The sequence below is a fragment of the Branchiostoma floridae genome, chromosome 6 (genome assembly GCF_000003815.2).
Source record: "Branchiostoma floridae strain S238N-H82 chromosome 6, Bfl_VNyyK, whole genome shotgun sequence".
Lineage (NCBI taxonomy): Eukaryota > Metazoa > Chordata > Leptocardii > Amphioxiformes > Branchiostomatidae > Branchiostoma > Branchiostoma floridae.
The window spans coordinates 675143-686972 of record NC_049984.1 but is presented as its reverse complement, the minus strand read 5'-3'; the positions used below and the strand labels follow the sequence as shown (position 1 = coordinate 686972).

At 49.3% G+C, this 11830-nt stretch overlaps 3 protein-coding genes across 3 annotated transcripts in view; 2 read left to right on the top strand and 1 right to left on the bottom strand.

The window, feature by feature from the left end:
* Window positions 1-953, top strand: part of LOC118417388 (probable G-protein coupled receptor No18) — a 1086-nt gene extending 133 nt beyond the window's left edge. The window contains exon 2 of the mRNA XM_035822943.1: window positions 14-953. Within this exon, the coding sequence (XP_035678836.1) occupies window positions 14-611 (598 nt within the window). The 3' untranslated portion in view covers window positions 612-953. The remainder of the gene's footprint in view (window positions 1-13) is intronic.
* Window positions 954-3351: 2398 nt separating this feature from the next.
* LOC118417387 (D(4) dopamine receptor-like) lies at window positions 3352-5609 on the top strand. The gene is made up of 4 exons (XM_035822942.1): window positions 3352-3645; window positions 3987-4099; window positions 4494-4722; window positions 4995-5609. The coding sequence occupies exons 1-4, from the start codon at window positions 3352-3354 to the stop codon at window positions 5607-5609; spliced, it is 1251 nt and encodes a 416-aa protein (XP_035678835.1).
* A 3977-nt stretch (window positions 5610-9586) lies between these two features.
* Window positions 9587-11830, bottom strand: part of LOC118417386 (alanine--tRNA ligase, cytoplasmic-like) — a 21117-nt gene continuing 18873 nt past the window's right edge. Inside the window, exons 21-23 of the mRNA XM_035822941.1 lie at window positions 11461-11580; window positions 10938-11138; window positions 9587-10016 (exon numbers count right to left, since the gene is read on the bottom strand). Coding sequence (XP_035678834.1) covers window positions 9840-10016; window positions 10938-11138; window positions 11461-11580 — 498 coding nt within the window. The 3' untranslated portion in view covers window positions 9587-9839. The remainder of the gene's footprint in view (window positions 10017-10937; window positions 11139-11460; window positions 11581-11830) is intronic.

The window sequence follows — 11830 nt, the reverse complement described above, 5'->3', positions numbered from 1 at the left end:
CCGTCACTCCGAGAATCGGGAAATATCACAAAGACAAGCCCAATGGGAGGGGAAGGAGCAGTCTCAGGTCTCTCCGCCAAATCACCCGTCATCCCGACCACTGCTGGACAAAGGCGCCGCCCTCCCAATCAGACCCTGCCAGCACAAGGTCACCTCCTTCCGACACCAACTCTGCCTGCCCAAGGTCACCCCCCTCCCACGCCGAATCTGCCTGGACAAGGTCGCCCCAGTCCCACGCGGACCCTGCCTCCCCAAGGTCGCCCCCCTCCCACGCGGACCCTGACTCCCCAAGGTCGCCCCCCTCCCACCCCGCCCGCTGGCTGAAGAAGACCCGCCTGTCCACCGTGCAGCGGCAGTACCGGGTGGCCAAACTGCTGCTGCTGGTGACGTCAGTGTTCATCCTGTCATGGCTGCCGTACTGGGTCATCAGTCTGTACGACATCGACAGGCCGAGCTGGCTGCTGTCCCAGCCCGAGCCCGTCCAGAGGACTGTCGTCTTCTTCTCCAACTTCTACTTCATCAACAACGCCGCCAACCCCATCATCTACACCTTCGTGCAGAAGGACTTCAGGGACAGGCTGGCTAAACTCTTCAAATGTGGTCGGACCTAGTCTACACATAACTGTTACAGTACTTATGGAGACTTTAGAAACAGGCTGGCTAAACTCTTCAAGTGCGGTCGGACCTAGTCTACACATAACTGTTACAGTATGGAGACCAGAGACAGGCTGGCTAAGCTCTTCAAATGTGGTCGGACCTAGTCTACACTTTACTGTTACAGTATGGAGACTTCAGGAACAGGCTGGATAAACTATATTCAAGTGTGGTCGGACCTAGTCTATTGACACATAGCCTGACTAAAATCGGGCTCCTAGCGGCCGGCCCTACAGTTGGTGCCCTATCATTATTAAACCCCAGCCAGCGAGAGATTATGTAAACACAGGCTGGTCTACATATATATAACTGTTACAGTACTTACAGAGGCTTCAGAGACAGGCTGGCTAACTCTTCAACTGCGGTCGGAACTACATTGTAGTCTGCAGAGTGCGTAAGGTGTTAAGGCGACCGGACGTGAACGTTCGCCCGTTCTGGACAGGAAAGCGAATGATGCTGCCCAGGTCCAGCCGGCTGTCCTGCATCGGTCCTGTTTGTTTTCTCCGCAAAAGGAGCTGAGTTTCCCGCCACTCAGAGGAGCTGAAAGAACAACAGAATTTCTTACATTTTTGACACTTTTACAGTACATTGTCTTTAACGTACTTTCTCGTGATGCAGAATTGTAACGTTGTAATGACGCCACATGTAGGTCTGGTGACGTGTCTTCACTGTGACATTAAGGCGTGCAGCAAATTCAGATGTAGTAACGTTTTGCCTAAGCCACAACACATCCGCCCTCGTGGCAAGCTTAAGCATAAAAAGCTTTTTTTCGCTGCCATATGCCATAAATAAAACGTTGTATAACATTATACCTCCACCACTGATGAAGTAGAAAATTTATGATCTTATTTATGACTGGTCCTGCCATTAAGGATAATTCGGTAGTTGTAACAGACCTGTGTGCTGTGCATGTAGCATGAAATGTACGACTATATATACTTGCTGTGCAGTTGGTAGTGTGGGCAATGAACTGTCGCTATTGGTCGCATCAATGCAGTGTTTCAGACCGTGAATTTATCAGTAGGTTTTATATGTTCGAATTAAAACAAATAACAACAAAACTGAGGTGAGCTTCTCACTCAAGAGCTCAAAGTATTTGAGAACAATAAATTCAAATTTAGTCAACAGACGTCAACACAGTTCCATAGAATAATGAAAATAAGCAGAATACATTGCACACGAATAAGATAATCAACACATGATAACATTAAGTTCTTGTTTACCTGTGGTACCGAATGTACTACACGACAGACGGTCCAGGAGTGGCATATAATGGTTATATACATCAGTCTACTATGTACACAAATAACGGCGCTGCAGGCCATGTCGATTCGGTCAGTGAAGCTCTGTGGTCTTGTGGTCTTTTGGTGCTTCTCTTACATCCTGCTGTTCCTAACAAGTACCGATTATCAGAACGTTTATTCCCATTCGTGCTAGTTTATGGTACAAATTCTTCTTCTGCCATTCAGTCTAAAATACACCATAACACGGGCCATTCTTTCTCAGGATTGTTTACAACGCGCTTTACATAATCAACATGCCTCAGAAAATTTATGTCGATCAAAGTTGGTCAGTTTTGCTGGGGGTGAAGTGGGTGATAAATACCAGCCCAGCGGTGTGCATGTGTGTGCAGTAGGCAGGAGGGCCGTTACGTCCTTCAGTCGGGAACTACTGTTTGTGGTTTGCGCCCGTTTATGACACCAGACGCCTTTATTTGCCTTCTGTAAGGTTCTCTCTGAACGGAAGACTCCTGCCGAGGAACAGAGCAGCGACACGTCGGGTTCCCACGCCACGGTCCAGGTAGGAATGTCACCCTGTCTGTTACGACAGTCCTACCAGAAACGCCATCTCATGCTCCAACCGGTGAGGGATTGATGACTTTGGCATTGGATAAGATTACCACTGTGTGACAGAAGACCCAGGGCAGCGTTATTGCCATATTGGGACAGCCGTGGATGTGTCGGACTGAAACCAGCTGTCGGAAAGCCGTCCCAGATCTTTGTCGACGATCTGTTCTGTCACAGCGACGCCGACATCCTCCTGCGACTGTAGCTAGCCTCCACCTGGCCGTCCTATGGGGGCACGAGGATAGTAGAACTCGGTAGAAAATATTCTGGCACTTAACAGCCAGTTTAGTCCGTCTCTTAGAGACTACACTGTGGTCCGTCAGACAAGCTTAGTCCGCCCGGTAGAGACTGGCCTGCAGCCCGCCTGGCCAGCTTAGTGCGCCCGGTAGAGACCAGCCTGTGGCCCGCCTGGCCAGCGTAGTCCGCCCGGTAGAGACCAGCCTGCAGCCCGCCTGACCAGCGTAGTCAGCCCGGTAGAGACCAGCCTGCGGCCCGCCTGGCCAGCGTAGTCCGCCCGGTAGAGACCAGCCTGTGGCCCGCCTGACCAGCGTAGTCCGCCCGGTAGAGACCAGCCTGTGGCCAGCCTGGCCAGCGTAGTCCGCCCGGTAGAGACCAGCCTGTGGCCCGCCTGACCAGCGTAGTCCGCCCGGTAGACACCAGCCTGTGGCCCGCCTGACCAGCGTAGTCCGCCCGGTAGAGACCAGCCTGTGGCCCGCCTGACCAGCGTAGTCCGCCCGGTAGAGACCAGCCTGTGGCCCGCCTGACCAGCGTAGTCCGCCCGGTAGAGACCAGCCTGTGTCCCGCCTGGCCAGCGCAGTCCGCCCGGTAGAGGCCAGCCTGCAGCCCGCCCATGGAGAACGTGACGTGCCTGCCCGTGCCGCAGGACCGGCTGAACGCGCTGCTGGACCAGACGTTCGCGCGGCAGATGTTCCCAGTGATCGTGTACCTGCTGGTGCTGTGCCCGGTGGGCGCGCTGGGGAACCTCCTGGTGCTGATCGTGAACGGCGCCAGGAGCAACAAGTCCTCCTCCACCTGCTTCATCCTGGCGCTGGCAGGGGCCGACTTCCTCATCTCAGCTGTGGTCGTGCCCATGAAGGTCTTCTCCTACTACCACATCACTTATACCAGTGACGCCTGGTGCAAGGTATGTATACACACACACACACACACACACACATACACACACACACACACACACATACATACACGCGCGCACACACACACAAACACACACACACACAAACACACACACACACACGCACATACACACACACACACGCACAAACATACACCCAGGCAGACACACACACATACACAAACACACAAACACACTTAAACACACACATGCACAGACGCACACACAAACACACAAATTTCACGTCAATCTAATTTGTTTCAAATTGTGCAGACGGTGCTTTTATAACTCCTAGATATTTATCAATGACCTAAAAACGCTTCCCTTGGTTCTTCCCTGTGCTGCCCCAGATCAACCCGTACCTGACCACAGCCAGCGTCCTCTCCTCCACCTTCCTGCTCATCGCCATCGCCGTGGACAGGTTCTACGCCGTCTACTGGCCCGTACAGTACCTTTCACTCAAGTAAGTCTAGCAAAGAGTATTATTGAACAGACTTATCAACCGTATTCATAATAATTCTTTTCTGCTCTGCCGGCTTGGTTGAAGATCGCCAATAGGTCTTCCGTTTGCTTCCAATTAACGACAAGCGTTAAGCAGCTACATAATTGATACACACGCGGGTGGACAAACATTCGGTCTTTTTGTCTTATCGGGGCGTAAAATGAAACAAAGAAATGACCTTAAAACAATCCCCTCATCGGCTAAGGTATGGCACGTTCCTTCGAATCCATTGAAAAGGGTGGGTTCTGGTCGACACTGTACCCTGCTGCTTGGTTAGTGATGACAAAACCAAACAACCAAGCAAACAAACAAACAAATGTAATGTATGATAACCCAATGATCCTTGCTTATACAGGAAGGGCAGAGTTCTGGCCGCCATTGCGGGTACGCTGTTGCTAGGCGGTGTCGTTGCTATCCCGGTGGTGTTGGATTACCAGGTAGTTGGCGGGATCCGGGTAGGACCGGCATGCACCACGGTGAGCCAGTGTTACGTCACGGACAGCACCCAGGTCACCGTGCTGTTCATCGTCACAGCAGTGCTGTTCTTCCTGTCCGTGCTGGTTATGGCGGTTCTATACGCCCTGGTAAGGGCTTTCATTTTGCTAATTTCTCCTTATTAGACAAGACAATGATCTAGCAAACAAAAGCAAGACAATGAGAACCTCCTTGCAGACGGACCGACAGCAATATCTCCGTAACGACAAATGCCATAAAATCTTTCGTTGGATACTACTTGTCTTTTCGATGTGTAAAGAAACATTTCTGCACAATGATTACGTGAAGGAACTTCAAACTTAGATTCAATGGCCTTCAAACCGAATGTATGTTCACTGTTGTGTTGTGTTGTCTCCATCAGGTGTACTACAGAGTTTCGCAGCTGGAGGCAGGTATCCCGAGACAGTCCGCCGTGGGACCGTCGCACCGCAGCGGGTGGGCCGGGCGCAGCGCTCGGGGCCACCGGCAGGATCCCCCCGCCACCAGCACCTCGGACATCGCGCTGAGGGACGTGCGGCCCGAGGAGGACCGGACACCCATACCGTGCGCCTGCCTGAAGAACCGGCCAGATAGCCCGCACGAACAGGTGCAGGCACAGCCGCCGTCCTCCGCTACAAGCCGGTCTCCTCCAGCTCCGGCACCTTCCTCTCCGGCATCGCAGCCTCCATCCTCCTCCCAACATCCGCACTCCGCCTCCTCAGCAACCCGCCGGCACTACCGCGTGGCCAAGCTGCTGCTGCTCGTCACGCTGGTGTTCGTGCTGTCCTGGCTGCCCTTCTGGGTCCTCAGCCTCTTAGAAGTGGCGAACCCGAGATATTTGGCGGGAAAACCCACCGCACTGGTCCAAGCCGTGGCGCTCATCAACGACCTGTACTTCGTCAACAACGCGGCGAACCCCATCATCTACACGTTCGTGCAGAAATCATTCCGGCAGAGGGTCGTGAAACTGTTTCTGTGTGGGAGGTGCCGGCGGTAGGGCTCGACTGGCTGAGCAGTTTCACGAACATCAATTAGTGGTGAAAACAGTTCCTGCCACAAGAGAGACCTGTGGTTCGCGGTGAATACATCAGACGTTTATGTCAACGGAGAGTGCGTTCTTGTACTCAGTGTGAACGTGAGATTTAAGTAACAAAATGCGACGAGAAATAAATGGCCAACTGCATCAGATCAAGCCAAACACCATTGGGACGGGGGGCGATATGAACTTCCTAGCTCCTTTGTTCAATCGCTGACGTCATGTGCCATAAGATTACATTTCCAAGCTTGCAAGTGATTGGTGGTTTTTGTTTCTGAGGAAGTCTGCAGTAAGTTTGCAGACAATTCGGTGCCTGTACGCGTTCAGCTACCTACAATGTACTTAAGCGTAACGATGTAAACAAATGTACAAATGTGGCCTGGGGACTTCTATACGAATTATGTCAAGAGACGAGAGTAACGACAATAAACCTCTAAAGCAAACTGTTGTGAAGGCCGACAACGATAAGGCAATAAAGGGCTAATCTCCAACCAGATCCACGGTGCGTAATGTATAGTATCAAACTTCTCGTTTGACTCCCTTGGCCGGCTACACTCCTTGGCCAGCTTTGATACTATCTTATGGCACCGTAGGATCTGCTTGGAGATTAATAAAAGGCCACAGACAGTGTTCTGTGGTGTTTTTCTATTTAAACGCACAAAATGTTAGCGACAGCTGCACTTGTCTTTATTCACCAGTCTTGCAATTTTGAGTCAGTTCCTTGTTGAGCAAAGGGAGACCCAAGAGAGAGGAAATGTTCCTGTCCCCCCTTGGCGAACCCCATTCTCCCGAGTCCATTAAAAAACACTCACAACACAAACCGCACCCGGCGCGCCGCGCTGTGACGGATGTTGACCGAGCCTCCCACTCATGTCCCGCACCGGCATCAAGTAACTGCAGGTTTTCGACATTTGTTGTTTTACAGCCCCTCATCACGAGCCTCTCCAGTGTTGCCTGGTAACCTGCGGGTTTTCAGGAGGAGACGTGACGTCACAGCTCGCTGCTAGATCCGTGCGTCTTCTCCATCCTTTGACCTGTTTGAGATGCCCTTTTTCATTTCGGTAAGCCGCAATAAGGCAACGATGTTAGGTATCGCATTTTGTACGTAGTTTTATCTCATGACAAACAATACCAATGAAACACGTCTAAAACGAGCGAAAAGACTAACAAGAAAGCCTCTACCCCACATCTACTTGGAGGCCATTCTGTCTGCAGTGTGGAAGATGCTTGAGTGTTTGTGTGTATGTGGGGGGGGGGGGGTGGGTGGGGGGGGGGTTGGCTGGAGGTCTGTGGGTTTTATGGAGCGGCAGGTTTTATGAGGAAAACAAACACGCTTACCTGGCGTCAGGTGAGGGGCACTTAACACACCTGGCGACAGGTACTAAGGAGCACTTAACACACCTGGTGACAGGTAAGGAGCACTTTAAAGAAAGGACCGAGGGATGAAAGGTCGGGGACGCGGGTGGCTTCCTGGCTCCGGTCGCAGGTTCCTTGGTCCATAAATCTCCTGAATATTTGGTTCAGTAGCCAAGGCTACTTCTGTCCATGAGATACAAGTGTGCCTTGATCTTTACCTGAGTTAGAAACATGCCAAATCCTGTGCGCTTTGGAAAATACAGTAAGTGGAATACAAACTACTGGCATCTAGCTAATAAGAACCATTATTCCGATTTACTAACTAGTCAGGATGTTCAGAAAATGACTACCTCTCGCGGCAATGCCGTTGATGACCTGGTAGTGTTGTGTGTACAGCTAACGAAAAATAAGTCTTTGTTTCCTACTTATTTTCGTAGCATGTTTGTGGTTTCTGTTGACGTTTCTGAAAGTACGACAGTCCGTTTTTTGTATTGTTCTTGGTGGAGTTTCCCTAGCGGCCGACAGGCGATGTGTACAAAACTAGTTTCCCTGCCAACCGATAGTTGATGTGTACAAACCACCTCCAACAGCGGCAGGTAAACGTAGCCTACGTCACTGCAGGTGGGCTGAGAAACTCGGACCGCGGACGCCGCAGTGTCTGGAGAACCCGAATGATGCAGGGTTTGGAGAATAAATATGATCAACCCTGCAGACAGAAGAACCCGGAGGGTCTCCTGTTTTTGCACTCTCCACATTTTTCACACACGCACTCACTATCCCGTTTAGCGCCCGCTGTTCCCCATCTTGCAGGGTTGGAAGTTTTCACTGGCAATATCAGCTGCTCTGACCTACATTTCCACGCCGATAACCAAGGACCTTTTTTCAACCTCCTTGCGATAACACACCAAACATACGCACTCTCGTTAACCATGTTTTATTAACCCCGTACACAGTAGGACATGATCAACTCCGTAATTATCACACCTGATAAACACCTGCACAGATGGTGCTGAAGTGTTCAGCAAACGTCCCCACTTCGTCTATTGGCTAACAATACTCGGCCTTATGTTGCCGCAACAAGTTAGTGTGCTGAAAATGGATACAATTCTGTTTACAACAGGGCGTAGTTTTGCCACTTAACTGTTTGGACATTGTGAACTATAATTTCAATAACACAATCATTCATCATATCAGTTGTGCAGAGTTTGTTCCAAGAAATTCAAATTCTTCTTTCAAACACCAAAATAGCAGTTACTCAAGCAACGGGATCGGATATGGTTTCGGAAGTTGCTTGATTAACTGCTTTTTGGCATGTCTTATTACCTGGATGTTGACGTTTCTCCTTTCAAAGATCAGAAACAAACGCTCTTCCTCTTCATCAGGAGTCATGATAGGGGACATCTGCATGTGTACTGACTTCGGATTTACCCAGTTTTGTTGCACCTTTATTTTCTTATCACATAGTCTGCCTCCACATACAAGTTTTAGTAGGGTCCACTTGAACCATGGAGTGCAAAATAAATATCCACCAGTCCTCTGACAAACGTTTGACGTCTTACATACCTTTTCTCCATCCCTACATATGACAGACTTATCCCAAACCTTAAATACCTCAAATTTATGTCAATATTGAAATTAGTATGAAAGTATTTCCTTCTGTTACTTTGTCTTCAGCAGATGAGCTAATAATATTCTGGTACGGTAATGTTGTTTCTATCTATATTCAGGATAGGCAGGCAGGGGAAAGGTGGGGTACACACTAGTCTAAGGCGGGGCAGACTTAGACTCCGTTGCAGTCTTCGAACGAGGCTGGGGGGTGGGGGTGTAGCGTTGGTCCGCGATTTGGCATTTGCAATGTTGGCTAGGTTCTCTTGTGCCGGGAAAGGGAGTTTGCCGAGGAAGGGAGTATGCTGTGAAAGGGACTTTGCCGTGATAGCGAGGTTTGCCCCGTCGGGGCAAAACTCCCTTTCACAGCAAACTCCCTTTCCCGGCACAAGAGAACGTAGCCAACGTTGAAAGTAGCGAAACAACCCCCTCCCCCCCCCAATAAAAACAAGCCCCGTTCGAAGACTGCAACAGAGTCTAGGGCAGAGTTGAGTTGAGGTTTTGGCTCCAGTTGTAGTGGTAAGCAACAGGGCCTGAAGATTGCATGTAAAAACTTAGACTGGGGGTAAATATGTAATATATGCTTTAAGGCCTAACACTTGTGGCAAAATGAAAACTAAGAAGTCAAAATTTGTCTAAATCCACCCTTGCCTCACCTGACTTGTGGATCCTGAGGATCAGCTGACCATATTTGGCATTCAAATTTGTGTAGAAAATTAACACCAAACTTATGGAAGTCTAACTACACATGTAACTCTTACAATGGAGTTTCAGAAATTTCGTCAACATTGACATTTTTTCAACAGCTCATCATGATCATAAGAATCTGCTTAACTAGCTTACTTCAAATGTACGCCTAAAAGCAGTCCTAGTTACTCAAGCAACTGGATATGGTCCGACATTTCAGATAGCATCCCTTATCTCTTGTCTGACTGTTTCCAAAATCATATCAGTTGCTTGAGTAAGTGCTATTTGACGTATCTTATTACCTAGATATCCAACCTTCATTGCCGTTCTTCAAATATCATCTTAATAGCTAAAGATATAGCATAGCTCAGCCCAAGTGGTTCAAATCATTCTTACATCGACACTATCCTTTCTTCCTTTTGGACTTAAAATATTAGGCATAGATTGCATGGCTGAAAATTTGTGCAGACAATTTTTCAACTCCGACCCCTTTCGCTGGTGGTATATTCCAATAGTAGCCAGCATACTCTTTCCTTGGGGTGCTTAGTTGCTGAGTTTGAGGTTGGCAAAGTCCGTAGCCATGGTAACGGCTTGTGTAAGAGCGTCGACATTAGTTCCGGAAGCCTGGGCGGTGTTGTCCTTCCCGCCACCACGGGCAGCGAGGACGTCTTTCACATGGTTCACCCAATCACCCGCCTTCAGGCCCTTCGTAACCACCTCCTGCACAAACAAACAAACAAACAAACAAACATGTCACATGGTTCACCCAATCACCCGCCTTCAGGCCCTTCGTAACCACCTCCTGCACAAACAAACAAACAAACAAACAAACATGTCACATGGTTCACCCACTCGCCCGCCTTCAGGCCTTTCGTAACTACCTCCTGCACAAACAAACAAACATGTCACATGGTTTACCCACTCGCCCGCCTTCAGGCCCTTTGTAAACCATCTCCTACACAAACAAACAAACAAACAAACAAACATGTCACATGATTCACCCACTCGCCCGCCTTCAGGCCTTTCGTAACAACCTCCTGCACAAACAAACAAACAAATAAATAAACATGTCACATGGTTCACCCACTCGCCCGCCTTCAGGACCTTCGTAAACCATCTCCTACACAAACAAACAAACAAACATGCTTCACACACCAGTTACAGTGAAACTGGGTTAGGAAACCACCTTCCGTCACAAGCCACATCAAAACAGTCCCGTCCATTTTTATCCAGTTAAACGTCAACATCAACCAATTTTCCTCAGTCCCTTGTGTGGTTGCTGAAGTCAGGTCTGACTGTGGTGTACCTGACCTCACCGATCCCAACAGTTGTACAAATAACGTTTGAATCAATGATTGACAGCAGTCCCACTGACCTTGGGCACCCAGCACTGCACCACGACCTTGCCGGCCTCGCTGTCAGAAGAGAACAACATGGCCGCCGTCTGCGGGGACTTGGACTTATTATATAACACGTTAGTACAGTATCCACTGACCTTGGGCACCCAGCACTGCACCACGACCTTACTGTCAGCAGAGAACAACATGGCCGCTGTCTGCGGAGACTTGGACTTGTTATATAACATGTTAGTACAGTATCCACTGACTTGTTATATAACATGTTAGTACAGTATCCACTGACCTTGGGCACCCAACACTGCAACACGACCTTGCCAGCCTCGCTGTCAGCAGAGAACAACATGGCCGCCGTCTGCGGAGATTTGGACTTGTAGATCTTCACGGCTTCGTTCAGCGCCTTCAGGTCGGCTCCGGCCTCGAGTCGCTTGATCACCAGCGGCTGGTTGGGCGCGGCCTCTACTTCCTGTCTGGTCGCCTCGACAACCTGATAAACAACGAACAGTAAACAACAATAAATAACAGATAAACAACAAACAGTAAACAACAATATATAACAGATAAATGAGAAACAAGGGGTGGCCCACACTTCCAGCCTGGACGCTTCGAAAACCAAAATAACCACAAACAAACAGATGGAATATTCTTAGACAACTACATTCTACATGTAAAAAACAGTTTACAGATGAAGTGACATACAAGCTCTTTTAAGTGCTGTAAAATGTAACTGTGCATCTGGTAACTAATGAAAATGTAGAGTTTTGACGTTTTAAAAAAACTTTGGAATGATTGTTTGTTTGTGTACTCACTGTCTTGACAATGTCGGCCTTGGCAGCCTTCTCAAGGTCGATGATTTTCTTCTTCAGGGCGTTCAGCCCCTCCCGCATCTCGTCCTTCTGCCACTGGGGGACGACTGCTGCCGCGATACGCTGGGGGGGGGGGTGTTAGAGGGGGTTACAGTAATGTCTACATGTAATCATGTACATACAACATGTTCAGCCCCTCCCGCATCTTGTCCTCCTGCCACTGGGGGACGACCGCAACAGCTTTACGCTGGGGGGGGGGGGGGCGGGAAAAGGGGTTAAACTTATTTCCGCCCGAAATAAAAAAAGTGCCCCCTTAACAATAAATGGGGGACAACCACCACTGCCACCAAGATGTTCCCCTAGGGGGGAAAAC